Below are 17,680 nucleotides of genomic sequence, written 5' to 3'. Positions count from 1 at the left end.
CACCGTCTGTGAGCGCTTATGTTCACATCACTTCAGTTCGTCTTTGATAAATAAAGAGTTATTACACCAGAAACATTAGCCATGTAATCTCATTATCACAACAGTCATATTTAGCCATAACAATCCTTCAAACACTCTTGCAGTTAGTCGACATGTATCCCAACAATACCCCATTCAACCGTCTCTTTAGTATGGGTTTTACTCTTTTTTTTACTACTTGTTTCCGGGAGTCCCTCTATGAACGGAAGACCCTATTCGTGGAAAGGGATGGAAGAAAATACTCATCCCACCTATTTCTGGCCATTTATTTCTGGCCCTGGTATGCCCCTCTCATTCATCCCTCTTTTGTCTCCCCTTTCTCTCTCTCCACTTTCATTCTCTGTGTGTCTCTCTCTGTCTCTCTCGCCACCTGCCCCTCTTTTGTTCAGTGAGGTCATTCCCTCGTTCTCTTAATCCCAGTAGGCGGTTGTCTTTCTCCCAAAATTCTCTCCTAATCCGCCCATGGCCCTCTGCCCTACACACACACACACACACACACTGCCCATCACCACCCCTCCCCTGTATAAAACTCCCATTGTCTCACGACAATAGTCATTCTCCTGGGCTCCTCTGTCTATCGGTCTGTCACACCGTTGAATCCTCACCTTGCTCTTGGTAAGTCTTTCTCCAACTCCTCCTGTACATCCAGGTTCTGAATGACCTTTCACCTCTTGATGCTGCTCGCTCAGTTTTGGTCATGTAGGGTCAGTTTCTCAGACAGAGATTATGCCTAGTCTTGGCCTAAAGTTTTTTTGATCCAAGACTCAGTTTCACCTGTGTCCGGGAAACTGGCATCTTAAGATATTCCTAACAAAAATATACTTATCTGTCTGTGGCATCAGTTTTTGTACCTTTTAGATCAAACCGACACCCTGTCATTGTCTTTAGTTGGTGCATATACAGTTGAAGTCGGAGGTTTACATACACTTAGGTTGGAATCATTCAAAATGGTTTTTTAACCACTCCACAAATTTATTGTGAACAAACGATAGTTTTGGCAAGTCGGTTAGGACATCTACTTTGTGCATGACACAAGTCATTTTTCCGACAATTGTTTACAGACAGATTATTTTACTTATAACTCACTGTGTCACAATTCCAGTGGGTCAGAAGTTTACATACACTAAGTTGACTGTGCCTTTAAACAGCTTGGAAAATTCCAGAAAATTATGTCATGGCTTTAGAAGCTTCTGATAGGCTAATTGACATCATTTGAGTCAATTGGAGGTGTACCTGTGGATGTATTTCAAGGCCATACCTTCAAACTCAGTGCCTCTTTGCTTGACATCATGGGAAAATCAAAAGAAATCAGCCAAGACCTCAGAAAGAAAATTGTAGACCACAAATCTGGTTTATCCTTGGGAGCAATTTCCAAACGTCTGAAGGTACCATCTGTACAAACAATAGTATGCAAGTATAAACACCATGGGACCACGCAGCCGTCATACCGCTCAGGAAGGAGACGCGTTCTGTCTCCTAGAGATGAATGTACTTTGGTGCAAAAAGTGAATCAATCCCAGAACAACAGCAAAGGACCTTGTGAAGATGCTGGAGGAAACAGGTTCAAAAGTATCTATATCCACAGTAAAACGAGTCCTATATCGACATAACCTGAAAGGCCGCTCAGCAAGGAAGAAGCCACTGCTCCAAAACAGCTATAAAAAAGCCAGATTACAATTGGCAAATGCACATGGGGAAAAAGATTGTACGTTTTGGAGAAATGTCCTCTGGTCTGATGAAACATAAATATAACTGTTTGGCCACAATGACCATCGTTATGTTTGGAGGAAAAAGGGGAACGCTTGCAAGCCGAAGAACACCATCCCAACCGTGAAGCATGGGGGTGGCAGCATCATATTGTGGGTGTGCTTTGCTGCAGGAGGGACTGGTGCACTTCAGAAAATAGATGGCATCATGAGGGAGGAAAATTATGTGGATATATTGAAGCAACATCTCAAGACATCAGTCAGGAAGTTAAAGCTTGGTCGCAAATGGATCTTACAAATGGACAATGACCCCAAGCATACTTCCAAAGTTGTGGCAAAATGGCTTAAGGACAACAAAGTCAAGGTATTGGAGTGGCCATCACAAAGCCCTGACCTCAATCCCATAGAAAATTTGTGGGCAGAACTGAAAAAGCGTGTGCGAGCAAGGCCTACAAACCTGACTCAGTTACACCATCTCTGTCATGAGGAATGGGCCAAAATTCACCCAACTTATTGTGGGAAGCTTGTGGAAGGCTCCCCGAAACGTTTGACCCAAGTGAAACAATTTAAAGGAAATGCTACCAAATACCAATTGAGTGTATGTAAACTTCTGCCCCACTGGGAATGTGATGAAAGAAATAAAAGCTGAAATAAATCATTCTCTCTACTATTATTCTGACATGTCACATTCTTAAAATAAAGTAGTGATCCTAACTGACCTAAGACAGGACATTTTTACTAGGATTAAATGTCAGGAACTGTGAAACTGAGTTTAAATGTATTTGGCTAAGGTGTATGTAAACTTCTGACTTCAACTGTAAGTATTGCCTGTACTGATCAATGTAGGCCTGGTCATATATGATGGTTTGTGTTTTGGGTATTTTGTCTCCTGTGGATGATTATGGATTGTACTTTAATTGCAGCGGCTGGGATAAGTCCAGGACCCTCATTGACCTTGTAGCTCTTGTAGCCAGCCCTAACGTCCAGTCAGCTAGTCCGTCATACTGTGCTAACTCTCTTCTTCCTCCCTCCTCCTTCTCGTTCCCACCGGGTTAGATAGACATTCTGACAGACTGATAGCTAGGGGCAGTGATCCCCGTTCTCCCTCCCTCCCTAGGACTATTAATACTGTCCTCTCCCCTATAGCAGTGATAATGAGCCGCTGTGACTCACTCTAATCTCCCACCGTCTCCCCACCCTGCCTCCCATCCCACGGCGTCCTTGACTAAAATGAACCCATCAGAATTCCACAGTCAATGCTCCCTCCGCTGCTGTCCCGGAGAAACTTTACACTTGCCTCAAATCCCGTCTGTCTTGCCGGACCATTTACCAACCAACTGCCATTTAGCTCCAAATGGTGGGCTTCCGCTGCCTCGCCAGGTCGGCCTACTGCTAGGCCGGCATTCTTAACCCTCCCTCAGCTTGAGTTCACACCCTTTTTCCATATCCATGCTGGCTTCTCCTGGGTCGGTCATTGGGGCCACGCAATAGAGCATGTTTTCATGTTTTGCATCAGAACCAAAATGTATGTTTCTTATTGTACAATTCCAGGTTGTCTCTCCCCGTTTGTCTGTGTTTTTATTTTTATATATATATATATTTTTTACCTTGGTGCCTAATGACCATGATCATGACCCTGTTCCTGGTTGGAGTGGAATAAGCTTGGGTACAGGCCTAGAGTCAGGTCTTAAACAATGGTGGATTTCAGATGTTAGGCCGGTAAAAACAGGGAGAACTGATCTAGCGCTGATAATTGTCTTAAAGTGAATGTGGTAATGGTCAGGGAGAGGGAAGCAGCACCAGGACTAGCTTTTAACTAACCAAATACGTTGGATAAACACAGTCTACTGAAAAAAGAAAAAAAAAAACGTCAATCAACTCATGACAATGTAGTACCACAAACGAGCACGAGAAGTCAAACAGAACACAGCGGAGCTTTGGAAGCGAGGTAACGACAGGACCGACTCTATCAGCGCTGGACTGACTCTATCAACGCTGGACCTCCACCGATGTTGTCACCCACCATGTGTTCCTTCGTCCATCCGTCAGTGCGTCTCATTGTCCCCTCCGTTGGCTAGGTAAACACACTGAGTAACTCATTAGCCGTGACACCCCGTTGGAAAGCGGGATGGATTCATCTATGCGAGGCGCCGATGGCATTTTAGGACGGCCGACATTGTTTCAGGCACAAAACCAAGTGAGGGAGAGACAGCTATGTGCCCTATAAATATTTCCTGGGCAATTGCTATGCTATAAATTGTTTCAGCTGACACCATTTGTAGAGAGACGTCACCGGGAAAAGAGAATAGGGGTTTATAGACACAACAAAGAATACGGGTTGATAGACATAAGAGGAAGATAAGAAAGAAGGACTGGGGAAAGAAGGACCAGGATTCTGTCTAATGTGCTGAAACCAACCCCATGCCACAAGTGTAACGTTTTATAAATCCCTTCCATTCAATGACAACATGTATTGCTGAGGACTAGACCTATAGGTTTTGATTATACAAACCCAAGTATAACCAACCACGGCTATCACAGTACATTTTTGCAGTATTAAATCAACACTTGAAGTACATTTTAACACTGCCACAGATAACACATGGGCCCACTCTACAGAGTGTAAAAAGTACTCTGATTATAGTGTTACATTTTGCGTGTTAATGTAACACTTGGTAGTGTAAAAAATGTACTCTACATTACACTTGCCTGTGTTATGCAAATTTAACACTGGGTTAATTAACACTGTTTTATTTATATTCAACTCTAGTTTTAATCTAGAGTTAAGTCCTATTAGTGTTAAACAGTCCTTTTGGGTGTTGTTTTAACACTATAGTCTAAATCCTAATTTGCATATTTCCAATGGTGCCTTTTCTTTTTGAATGAAGCTACTCCTGAGTGGTGCAGCGGTCTAAGGCACTGCATCTCAGTGCTAGAGGCGTCACCACAGACCCCTGTTTGATTCCAGGCTGCATCACAACCAGCCGTGATTGGGAGTCCAATAGGGCGGCGCACAATTGGCCCAGCGTCTTTAGGGTTGGGCCGTGGTAGGCCGTCATTGTAAATAAACATTTTTTCTTAACTGACTTGCCTAGTTTAAAAAAATAGTAATAATAATTAAATACAATTGTAGAGATACCACACATGACTGTATTTGTTATTTACTGAGGCACGGTTGTTGAATTCTTTCTATTTAAAGGCCTGTGGCTTTCACCAAATGAGTACCTAGGTGAATGTTATCATTCAACTTAATGACACTGCATTACATATATCATAAGGCCTTGCTTTGATGGCCTAGTTTTACTCCAACACAGTGAAGTTAGGAGTAATTCCTATTGGAATCCAGCCAGAGGTAGAATGTCATACAGTTGTAATTTCTATTAACCTGCATTCAGCGTTGATTTTAAAAAAGACTACGGAAACCATTTAAACTAGTAACAAGTACAATAAATCTTACTACCTGATTGGATTAGTTCAGAAAAAATATGTTAGTTATATTTGTGCAGCATAAGATTAATCAATCAATCAATGTACATGCAAAAACACAGATACTAAAAACAATCCTAAAAAAAAATCTACCTGCAGTAAAGCTGGCTGGGAAATATAAGGATGGGTGTGGTTTTGATGGGACTGTTTTACTCTTCAAAGTGTAAAACAATACTTTTGGCTATTAACACCAACGCTTGCGATTCTTTTACACCACTGAGTATGAATTTCACTCTTCCAGCGTTCATTTAGTTCCTAAATCAACACTAGAAATGTTACATTGAACAATCAACGCGAGCCAATTTGCTGTGTACCCTCAAATTTACTCTCTACTCCTTCACACAAGTCATCTACCGGTCTATTGTTCAAGGTGACAAATAGGGATGGAAAATAGAGGAGAGAAATAAAGGAGGGGAACTGAAGAAAGTGACAGAAACTGTATCTCCCTGTCTGTGTTTAGGGCCGTAACATTCTCACCTGTTCACACTGTCAATCTCTCTGCTTGTCAGCCAGAAAGATGTCAGCACCATGGGACAATTTATAGCAGAAACCCCCGTGGTCCAACATGCACAATCCCCTTGTGAGTGTGTGTATCTTTCTCTGTTCATGTGAACAACCATTATTTTCTTAAATTTTTATTGGACATATAAAGCCAAACGACAACGTGAAAACAAACGAAAGGCGCACGCACACACACACACACAAAACATACAATATGAAAACAATGTTAAAATATATCACATCTTGCCCCCTGTCGGCCCAAATTGTTTTAAATCATTTAAAGGTCAACATCTCAGGAAAAAGTTATCAGTACTTCCTCTGGGTGTATTTGTCTTTCTTTTTCAAACAAAGAAAGGACATTAGGTCTTTCAACCCAGGCTGATTCAGTGGGTGGTGTGGAAGACATCCAGTGAAGTAAGATCAGTCGGTGGGCTTTCAGCATGCTGTAATATCAAATCAAATTTTATTTGTCACATATACACGGTTAGCAGATGTTAATGCGAGTGTAGCGAAATGCTTGTGCTTCTAGTTCCGACAATGCATTAATAACCAACAAGTAATCTAGCTAACAATTCCAAAACTACTACCTTATAGACACAAGTGTAAAGGGATAAAGAATATGTACATAAAGATACTGTATGTAATGAAACCTAAGATGACCTGGGGTACCAATGTAAGAAATAACACGTAAAAAAACTAAAAACTGCATAGTTTCCTAGGAATGCGAAGCGAGGCGGCCATCTCTGTCGGCGCCGGAAGTCACCATGTCTGTCTGCTTTACTTTTGGTGAGACCGCAGCACGGATGGAACTCCAAACGTAGCTGTCAAAGGGCACAGGTCAAGACCAAGAACTTTAGAGAGGCTCGTGGGAGGGAAAGGAAAGGAAGGAGATCCCACCATCCCCACTTCCATCTTTCTCTTCTTAGGAAAGGAGGGAGATCCCACCATCCCCTTTTCCATCTTTCTCTTCTTAGGAAAGGAGGGAGATCCCACCATCCTCTCTTATTGTGGGAAAAAGGATGACCAATACTCTGGCAGCTTAGAGCATGAATGGAATATATGGGTGGGATCAATCATACGTGTGATCAGCGGGAGAAATGTGGTGTCCCATCACAGGTGTCGTTTGTGTATGAGGGAAAAAATGATTTGTTTTTGCTTTGATGTAGTGAATTCTGTGCAAGACTTTGAACTGAATGAAACCTAATCGAGCAGGGGATTAAGCCATCAAATCGACTGTCAAAAGAGGAGGGAGAGCACCTATTTTATTTTTGTGTCGTGGAAGTGCGTGATAGTTACTAGATAATTGTATTGTAAAGAGGTTGGTGATTATGTATGAGATGTATATCGACTCTCCTTTCGGTTTTCTTCTAGTGCAGCCATGTCTGATGTAGAGGAGGAATACGAGTGAGTATGGAAATAATATACATTACCGATGTAATGCTGTGATGGACACTTTCCTGGTTTAAATTTTGAATGTATTGCCAACTGAATCTCTCTCTCTCTCTCTTTCTCTCTCTCTCTCTCTCTTTCTCTTTCACACACACACACACGTTTGCTCTCTCCCCGCCCCCCCCCTCTCTCTCTCTCTCTCTCTCTCTCTCTCTCTCTCTCTCTCTCTCTCTCTCTCCCTCTCTCTCTCTCTGGTAGGGGGGAGCAGGCGGAAGGTGAGTCGGTTGCTGAGCTGAGGTGTTAGTGTTGTCATTCATGCTGGACCACACTTGGCCTTGCATGTGGCCGTCCACGGCCCTGTTATTATTAGCCTGTTCTCTCAGATCCTTTTGCTTTCAGCACACCACTGACAAATGGTTTTTAAAGCCCCAAGCCTCTGACCCCCTATTAGCCACACACTCTCTGTCTCTCTTTTCATCTCCCTCCATTCCTTTCATCTTCTATCTCTTTACTCATCATTCTAATGTCTCTCCCCATCCCCTTGTCTCATATGTGTCTTTTTCGTCTCCACACTTGTCTTTCTTAGGTCCCCCCCCCCCCCCCCCTATGTCTACCACGTTGCCTGGATTTCTTCATTGCTCCATGTCCCTTCTTGTGTCCTCTGAACTGCTCTCTGACTTTCTCTCTCTCCATTTGGCTCCCCCCCCTCTTCTCTCCTCTCTCTCTCGCTCTCTCTCGCTCTCTCTCTCTCTCGCTTACTCTCTCTCCAGAGGAGGCAGAGGAGGAGCAAGAGGAGGAGCCAGAAGAAGAACCGCAGGAGGAGGATGAAGGAGGTGAGACTAGTTGTCTCTCGAATGATACCTTATATGTACAATAACACTGCACTACTTTTGTCTGTGTCTCAAATGACAATCTATATCCCCTACAACACAACACTACTTTAGACTAGCTGTGTCCCAAATTACACCCTAAGTCCCCTACAACACAACACTACTTTAGACTGTCTGTGTCCCAAATTACACCCTATATCCCCTACAACACAACACTACTTTAGACTGGTTGTGTCCCAAATTACACCCTAAATCCCCTACAACACACCTACTTAACAATGGCTGTCTCAAAAGACACCTCATATCTTGTATAACACTTTAGACTAGAACCATGTGACTTGCTCTATGTGACTTTGGGTTCTTAATTGGATTCGTTCCGACATTTCCTGATTTCTTGTTGTGTTTCTACAGATATATATATATTTGTGTACTCGTTTGACATTCTACTGCATTGTTAGGGCTAGTAACATAAGCATTTCGCTGCACCAGCTATAAAACCTGCTAAACTGTGTGTGTGACCAATCAACTATGATTTGATTTGATTACGTGGGAATTACCTAGGATGTCAAGCCATAATGATGATTAGCCCACTGTGTAGAAATAGCCAATAAGAATCTAGAGATGAACAGAACTCACAAGTCATCATCAGCGACAGAACCTGTCTGTCCAATCAGACTGACTTAAGAGCCGAGGTCACTCAGATGAGATACGGACGACATTAGTATCTTAATGAGCAAGGTATTCTGTGTATAATGCCAGACTAATGGGTGATGCACTCTGACCTGTCAATATCCCTTATGTCCCGCTTCCATTGGCTGACCCTGTGCTGGTCCTGGCTATCAGAGAAATAAGAGTACACAGGTAGGGAGAGAACACATTATCCCAACAAAAATATTAAAGAAATAAATGCCAATAAAATAAAAAATGATGATATGATCTATATCTACGGAGTACATATAGGGTTATTCCATTCTATTTAGCCTCAATCTATTTCCGGTATGGGTTTTACAGTTGTTGTTATCGCTGCGGTACTTTTCAGTGTTCAACTGCTTGTTTTTGTTGCTCTCGCTGCTTAGTTTTCGACTTTTTTAATGCTCTGCACTTCCTTTATGTGGGGACAATATGCATGGAGTGAACAAAACATTAGGAACACCTTCATAATATTGCATTGCAACCCTTTTGGCCACAGAACAGCCTCTATTCGTATATCCCCTACAACACAACACTACTTTAGACTTGGGCGGCAGGTAGCCTAGTGGTTAGAGCATTGGACGTTCGGTTGCTAGATCAAATCCCCGTGCTGACAAGGTAAAAATCTGTCATTTTGCACCAGAGCAAGGCAGTTAACCCACTGTTCCTAGGCTGTCATTGTAAATGAGAATTTGTTCTTAGCTGACTTGTCTAGTTAAATAAAAATAAGTAAAAAATAAAACATTCGTAGGGGCATGCACTTTACAAAGGGGTTAAGTGTTACACAGGGAAGTTGGCTGGCTGTCCTTTGGGTGGTCGACCATTCTTGATAGACACAGGAAACTGTTGAGCGTGAAAAACCCAGCAGCGTTGCAGTTCTTGACACACTCAAACCTGTGCGCCTGGCATCTTCTACCATACGCCGTTCAAAGGCACTTAAATTTTGACTTGCCCATTCACCATCTCAATGGCACACATACACAATCCATGTCTCAAGGCTTAACAATCCTTCTTTAACCTGTAACCTCCCCTTTATCTACGCTGCTTGAAGTAGATTTAACAAGTGACATCAATAAGGGATCATAGCTTTCACCTGGATTCACCTGGTCAGTCTATGTCATGGAAAGAGTAGGGGTTCCTGATGTTTTGTACACTCAGTGTAGATCCTCATATACAACATAGTAGTAGAACATTTGCAATTACTTCTTGTATGTACATGTGTGATTGTGTCTCAGAAAACTACATTTCTCTCTAGTAACTGTTGGGGTCACACAATTGTAGTCAATGATGTGGCCCTCAGTGCATGATGGGACATGTGAGTTTTCCTAAGCCTGTCGGCACCACTGCATTAAACTTACTCTCTCTTCAATCGTTCCATATCTCTCTTCTTGCACCTCCCTCCTTCCCTCTGTTTTTCATATTTTACACCTTTCTTATCAATTTTCTGCTTCAATCTTTTATCCCATCTTTATCTTTCTCTCACCATTCCCATCTCTCTCTTTCTCTCAATATCTACTGTATATCTCTCTCTCTCTTTTCTCTCTCTCTCGCTCTCTCTCTCTCTCGCTCCCTCTGCCTTTGGCACATCAGAGCAGGAAGCTCAGGAGGAGGAAGGTGAGAGTGATTGTGGGAGTGATTCTAATACACCCGAGGCACACATTGATTTTTTAAAATCACATTAAATCTAACCTACATTTGAAATGCCTGTAAGAAGAAGGAATCACATGTTCTAACTCTTTAACTCATGACCTCATCAACAAAGCTGTACTGTTGCTGTAGCTACACACACAGACACATCATGATGATGATGATGATAGTGCATGCTGTTGCTCCTGCTGTACTCTGGAGGTCAAATACTAACTTTCAGATCTGTAGACATAACTCAAATCTTTTTTTTTGTTGTACACCCTTTTGATATCAATGTATGATTTACTCAAAACATATGGCCTTGACTTTTTGTCCTGTTTTTGAGATTTGTGTCCTCTATTTTCTTCAGGACGATGGATTTCATATGACATCTTCAGAATGAGAGCAAGAATATCAATTTCTGTGCTTTCATGTGTTAATTATTCTCTCTCTTTCTCTCTCTCTCTATACAGAGGAGAAACTCCCCATGCCCAAGTATGTTCATTTTTGTTTGTGGCAATTTTGCTTTGTGTTGTGTGACAAATAGGTTAAAACATTTATTTCTCTGTTCATCCTCTATTTCACTTATTCCCCCCACTCAGGCCCATGGTGCCCCAGCTAGCCCCTCCCAAGATTCCAGAGGGGGATAGGGTGGACTTTGATGTGAGTGATGTCATCTCATATCAAGGAATTGGTCCATTATTGGGTCCTGATTGGCTGTTCCCCTTCAATGTCCAAATTCACCACTGAACAGTAATAGTGATTGTTAGTTTGATGCAGCTCCGCTTTCCACCACATCTCTGAATAAGAATCTATTTCATCTCAATCCTCTCTCAGGACATCCACAGGAAGAGGATGGAGAAGGACCTCATTGAGTTGCAGAGTCTGATTGATGTCCACTTTGACCAGAGGAAGAAGGAGGAAGAGGAGCTCATTGGGCTGAAGGACCGAATTGTGAGTCAACTTCCTGTATACATAATGTTGAAGTGTTGAAATGGAACAGAGGAAGTACCACCTTAACTACATGAACTTGTCAATGCTCATGTTTTTTTAAATATTTTTTTTATTACGTTTCATCCCAACAGACCACGACCCTGGTCAAGGAGCGCACAAGCTCATGATCCCCCCCCCCAAAAAAGTTGATAAGAAAAAGTCCAATGTCCTTTCCTCTCATCTTTTCCCTCTCTCATCCCCCACAGGAGAAGCGTCGGTTTGAGAGGGCAGAGGTGCAGCGGGTTCGAGCGGAGAAGGAGCGGGACCGTCAGAACAGGATTGCGGTAGGGACAAACAGACACCACTGTGGTACTCCTGGTTTTAAGCAACAGGTAGACTTGTGTCGTGTTCGGGAATGTCCTCTCCCTTTCTAACTTTATCGTTCTCTCTTTCTCAGGAAGAGCGGCAGAGAAAGGAAGACGAGGAGGCTAAAAAGAAGAACGAAGACGAGGCCAAGAAGAAAAAGGTTCTTTCCAACATGGGGGCCAACTTTGGGGGCTTCCTGCAAAAGGTACTTATGTCCACTGTCCTTCGCTTGTTAGTTTTAGGAGCAGATGATTCATACAGCAAAGGTATTTCATTAAGATAAATATCTACGCTGTTGGTCAGTTGCGGGTCAAATGTTCTGTCAGACTGTTGCGAACATACAGAGAGAATCAGAACATTCTATATAGTTTGAAGTTTGTGAAGTTCTAGGCATATTTGACACGTTCCAGGCGGAGCATCGTGGGAGAGGGAAGCGTCTAACGGGGAGAGAGATCAAGAAGAAGACCTTGGCTGAGAGACGACCCACACTGGAGATCGACAACCTGAGAGAGGACGCCCTGAAGTGAGTCCCGGGCCGATCACGCAACACCTCACCTTATCCCCAAGCCAAATACACATGGGCCAAAAATCTTCCTTAAACCACCACATCGGAGTTTTCTACAATTCACGTCCAAAGCCCCCACAGCTGGCTGCCAACTGTGTTTCTATGGTTACTGCCTGTAACCCCCCCCCCCCCCCCACACCTTCTCTTGGTCTCCCAGGCAACAAGCTCAGGAGATGTGGAACTGGATCTACGCGCTGGAGTCGGATAAGTTTGACTTCATTGACCACATGAAGAAACAGAAATATCAGGTGGGAAGACCTGGACACATGTACCAAAGGCAGAATCCACAGATGTTTAGGCTCGTGTGTGAGCGACTGTGTGCGTCTGTTGTGTAGTATTCGTGAAACCACTGATGCAAATGTGATCTCGTCTCATTTTTTTTGTGTGTGTGCAGATTATCGTTCTCTTGAATAGAATCACGAGTGCCCAGAAATTGTAAGTACAGTAATAACCCTATTCAATTTCTTGATTTCTTTAGATGAACTTTTTAGCCACTTTTTTTCAGTAACACGTGTTTGTATGGTATGTGCATTTGTCGACAAGTAACTCCTCTCTCTCACTCTCCCCTGTAGTAAAAAGGTCCATGGCAAGGGGAAGGTTGGCGGTCGGTGGAAGTAAAGAAGCTCCCGCTCTCATAGGGGAGAAGGGAGAAGACGGCGTTGGAGGGAACAAGAAAGGAGGGAGATCCCACCATCCCCTCTTCCATCTTTCCTCTCTTATTGTGGCCACCCTCTTCTTTGGCATGTCCTCATGTGTTTCATTGCAAAAATACAAGTTCTAATAAAAATGTATTGATAATAACACGGTGCACACTCGCTGAGATTGCTAGTTTGATGTTCCTCTGGAAATTGTCACACACACACACACACACACACACACACACACACACACACACGTATTACTTTATTGGGAGCGTGGGAGAAAGTATAATGACTCAGAATCGACCTTAGATCAGTGTCAAGGCTGGCCAACCTCCTCCTACTCCCACATTACTGAACTAGAGGAATGCTGCCCTCTGCTGGAGAGATGTGTAACACCCACTGTAGAACTACATACAGTAGGTACACTACACCCGGGTGACCACTAATGAGACACACTCATTGGTTTAAACACACATATTAGCTGACACTATAAACCATTATTACAGCACATACTAGTAATCATCAAGCCATAACGTTACTAGACAGGCAGAAGGGAATTATAGGCCTGATCTACTTGCAGAGAGCTCACAAACACACACTTTTGCTCTCTCTCTCTGTCTCTCTCTCTCTCTATGTATATATATATATATATATATATATATATTATTCTACAATGTAGAAAATAGTAAAAAATCAAGATTGAATGAGTAGGTGTCCAAACTTTTGACTTTTGACTAGCCCTTACACAACCGGTCAAAGGTTTGGACACCTACTCATTCAAGGGTTTTTCTTTATTTTTTTTACTATTTTCTACATTGTAGAATAATAGTGAAGACATCAAAACTATGAAAAAACACATATGGAATCAGGTAGTAACCAAAAAAGTGTTAAACCAAAAATATATATTTTAGATTTTAGATTCTTCAAAGTAGCCACGCTTTGCCTCAATGACAGCTTTGCTCACTCTTGGCATTCTCTCAACCTGCTTCATGAGGTAGTCACCTGGAATGCTTGAAGGAGTTCCCACATATGCTGAGCACTGGTTGGCTGTTTTTCCTTCACTCTGCGGTCCAACTCATCCCAAACCATCTCAATTGGGTTGAGGTTGGGTGATTGTGGAGGACAGGTCATCTGAAACAGCACTCCATCACTCTCCTTCTTGGTCAAATAGCCCTTACACAGCCTGGAGGTGTGTTGGGTCATTGTCCTGTTGAAAAACAAACGATAGTCCCACTAAGACCAAACCAGATGGGATGGCGTATTGCTGCAGAATGCTGTGGTAGCCATGCTGGTTAAGTGTGCCTTGAATTCTAAATAAATCACAGACAGTGTCACCAGCAAAGTACCACGACACCATCACAGCTCTTCCTCCATGCTTCATAGTGGGAACCACACATGCGGAGATCATCCGTTCACCTACTCTGCGTCTCACAAAGACACGGCGGCTGGACCCAAAAATCTCAAATTTGGACTCATCAAACCAAAGGACAGATTTCCACCAGTCTAATGTCTATTGCTTGTGTTTCTTGGCCCAAGCAAGTCTCTTCTTATTGGTGTCCTTTAGTAGTGGTTTCTTTGCAGCAATTTGACCATGAAGGCCTGATTCATGCAGTCTCCTCTGAACAGTTGATATTGAGATGTGTCTGTTACTTGAACTCTGTGAAGCATTTATTTAGGCTGCAATCTGAGGTGCAGTTAATTGCCAATTTTTGAGGCTGGTAACTCTAATGCATTTATCCTCCACAGCAGAAGTATCTCTGGGTCTTCTTTTCCTGTGGCGGTCCTCATGAGAGCCAGTTTCATCGTAGCGCTTGATGATTTCTGCGACTGCAATTGAAAAAACGTTCAAAGTTCTTGAAATTTTCCTGGTTGACTGACCTTCATGTCTTAAAGTAATGATGGACTGTCGTTTCTCTTCGCTTAATAGAACTATTCTTGCCATAATATGAACTTGGTCTTTTACCAAATAGGGCCATCATCTATCTGTATACCAACCCTACCTTGTCACAACACAACTGATTAGCTTAAATGCATTAAGAAGGAAAAAAATTCCACAAATTTACTTTTAACAAGGCACACCTGTTAATTGAAATACCTTCCAGGTGACTACCTCATGATGCTGGTTGAGAGAATGCCAAGAGTGTCCAAAGCTGTCATCAAGGCAAAAGGGTGTCTACTTTGAAGAATCTCAAATATAAAATATATTTTGATTTCTATAACGCTTTTCTGGTTACTACATGATTCCACATGTGTTATTTCATAGTTTTAATGTCTTCACTGCTATTCTAGAATGTAGAAAATTGCAAAAATTAAGAAAAACCCTTCAATGAGTAGGTGTGTCCAAACTTTGGACTGGTAATGTGTATGTCCTCGAGCTCCTCGTCCCCCTCCCTCCTCTCTTTCCCCCTCTCTCTAAATCCCTGCTCACATGTTTTGCTGAGGCCAGTCCAGTCCAGTGCGTCAGACTGACAGAGAGCGAGGAAAGAGGACACAGAAATAATCCAGTCTTTTCCCTCTCACATGCAGCCATCCCACAGATGTCCGCTCAGAAGCTTAAATTGTAAATACAACTCGACCACTGTGGAAAATTCACCACCCATTTTTAACAAGATAGAAAATACTACAAGATACAGTACTGAACACACTTTCTAAATTGTTTTAATGACCATCAATGTGTATGCGCTCATTTTGGGTGAGGTATCCCTCCTCTTTTCATCTAAATGGGATTACTTGGATACATAGTAATAGTATGATGATATGGGATTGGATGAAATATATGTTTGAACGCCATTTCCACTTCAGTGTGTTTAAGGGATGGGTTCAATCCGTATCACGGAAGATCTGCGTTATAGTTTGATTGACATTTAAAGGCAATGTTCCCACATTCGCGGAGATTGCATTCATGGTAAAGGCTGCATATGTTGGCTCAATATGAAATGATCTCAAAATGTTCAAGCGGATCTTCCGCGACACGGATTGAACCATCCATGAAAATTAGGGCTCTAATCAATCCGTATCGCAGCAATTCAGCGTTAAAGCATGAGTTTCTTTTAAAGGCAATGTCCCCGTGTTTTAGCGATTGGTCCAATGTCAGTGTAGCGTTCATGTGTGGCTGAGAGTGTGTGTCCCTTACTGAAAAAAAACACATTATTTAACTTTTAGAGCACTCCATATGACATTTCACATCTGAAAACGTGTTTTTGGAACACTACACATGAAGAAAATGTGTCATTATGATACACAACGTGCTTTTAACATACAATGTTTTCAACTTACGCATTTGACATACATTGTGTACGTGTAATTATAGAGTAATACTTATTCAACGTGTCCTCTCCTGGGATTTGATCTCCCAACATTCCAATACTTCTGCTAAACCACAACACCGTGCTAATAACTGATTACACCTTTATTCCTATATTTTGGGCTTCAAAGTGAATCTCAGCTCATAAACTCAAGAAAAACGAATATAATATATTCAGGAGTAACTTTTAATCAAAATAATATGTCCCACTGACTTTAGATAACGCGGAAAACTCTCAAATTGCTGAAATAACAAGTAAATGAAATGATGAGAGAGTCATATTAATTGATAACGAAAATAGCAGTGCAGGTGGCACTCGTTTGAAAAGCGCTGAGACGTATTATAGGTCTATTACCTAAGGGAATGTATGTGTATGGGAATGCTACAGAATTTGTGGCGTAGCAGAAAGATCCTGACGACTGGTAACGTTCCTAATCCTTACGGGAAAGCTACATGACCACGTTTTCACATGTGAAATGTCACGTGATGTATTCCAAAAACACATATGAAATTTCACATTTGAAGTGTTCCAAAACCACATGATTTCACATGTGGAAAATCACATGTGAAGTGTTCCAAAACCACATTTTCATAAGATTTCACATGTGTAATTTCCCATGTGAAATCATGTGGTTTTTCCTTAAGGTGGATGCCAGCCATCTGAATTTCCTGCTACACCACCAGGTCTGTGGCCATGACTGCCACATATTTATTGACAAGAATACATTTCTGCACTTCTAAAAGATGCCCAGAATCAAGACAATAATTGTGCGATTATCTGACACCAACAAAAGTGTAGCAGTGTTCAGGGAGACTTGATATTAACTGTGCAGAAATGCTCTCGGGATCTGAACTTGTAACCTTTTGGTCCAGGCATTAATGTCTCAGCAGTGCCTCTAGATGATTATTTGTGACCAAGAACATACAGTAACACATATATGTATAGCCAATCAATGTTATTTCCATAGACCTGGTGGTGCAGCAGGAACTTCACATATCTAGTAACCAAAAGCTTCTGAGTTCAAATCCCAAATGAGGTATAACACAATGTTATTTTAAACCTTTATTTAACTAGGCATGTCAGTTAAAAACATATTACAATGACAGCCTACCCCGGCCAAACCCGGATGACGCTGGGCCAGTTGTGCGCCACCCTATGAGACTCCCAATCACCGCCAGTTGTGATACAGACTGGAATCAAACCAGGGTCTGTAGTGATGCCTCTAGCCCTGGAACAGAATGTGAGCTAGACAAAATATGATGGGGGACCATGACTGATTGAATGAATGTAAATTATGCCCTTTAATGTCAAATGTCACTGAGAATATTTTACATCTGAGTTTTCACCTACGTTCAAATGTTGCGTTGTCATATTTATTTCACATGAGATCATCTTTTTCGCATGTGCTTGCATGTTGTCGCTCAAGATCACATGTGAAATCCATGTGGTTTTCCCATAAGGAGCGTGTGTTCATACTCATACTGTTTCTCTTCCTGCTTGCATTTTGATTTGATATTCTGATGTGCCTACTTCCTGTAAATGACGTAACTCGGGGCTCATCTGTAATAAAGGTTAAATAAATAAATACTCAAGCTGGCAAATC

General features: G+C 42.1%; 1 protein-coding gene across 4 annotated transcripts; it reads left to right on the top strand.

The window, feature by feature from the left end:
• The first annotated feature begins 586 nt into the window (after window positions 1-586).
• On the top strand, window positions 587-12,939 carry LOC139422119 (troponin T type 1 (skeletal, slow)). Of its 4 annotated transcripts, none has more exons than XM_071173269.1 (14): window positions 587-654; window positions 7,104-7,136; window positions 7,380-7,396; window positions 7,892-7,954; window positions 10,232-10,255; window positions 10,741-10,762; window positions 10,870-10,930; window positions 11,105-11,221; window positions 11,467-11,544; window positions 11,658-11,771; window positions 11,977-12,089; window positions 12,289-12,379; window positions 12,526-12,566; window positions 12,704-12,939. In XM_071173269.1, the coding sequence occupies exons 2-14, from the start codon at window positions 7,111-7,113 to the stop codon at window positions 12,747-12,749; spliced, it is 813 nt and encodes a 270-aa protein (XP_071029370.1). In that variant the 5' UTR covers window positions 587-654; window positions 7,104-7,110; the 3' UTR covers window positions 12,750-12,939. The 4 variants fall into 4 exon arrangements, with proteins under 4 accessions (XP_071029370.1, XP_071029372.1, XP_071029371.1 ...); XM_071173270.1 differs by having other exon boundaries at window positions 609-654; window positions 7,109-7,136; XM_071173271.1 differs by lacking the exon at window positions 10,232-10,255.
• The last annotated feature ends 4,741 nt before the right edge of the window (window positions 12,940-17,680 follow it).

Source organism: Oncorhynchus clarkii, chromosome 12 (genome assembly GCF_045791955.1).
Source record: "Oncorhynchus clarkii lewisi isolate Uvic-CL-2024 chromosome 12, UVic_Ocla_1.0, whole genome shotgun sequence".
Classification (NCBI taxonomy): domain Eukaryota; kingdom Metazoa; phylum Chordata; class Actinopteri; order Salmoniformes; family Salmonidae; genus Oncorhynchus; species Oncorhynchus clarkii.
Note: the sequence above shows the minus strand (reverse complement) of the source record. Positions and strands in the feature narration are given on the sequence as shown.

Excerpts from the sequence above, each read along its gene's own strand:
- LOC139422119 (XM_071173269.1), top strand. The coding sequence starts at position 7,111 with ATGTCTGATGTAGAGGAGGAATACGA. Across the intron at positions 11,545-11,657 it reads ACCGTCAGAACAGGATTGCG|GAAGAGCGGCAGAGAAAGGA; the intron begins GTAGGGACAAAC and ends TCTCTTTCTCAG. Across the intron at positions 12,090-12,288 it reads CTGAGAGAGGACGCCCTGAA|GCAACAAGCTCAGGAGATGT; the intron begins GTGAGTCCCGGG and ends TTGGTCTCCCAG.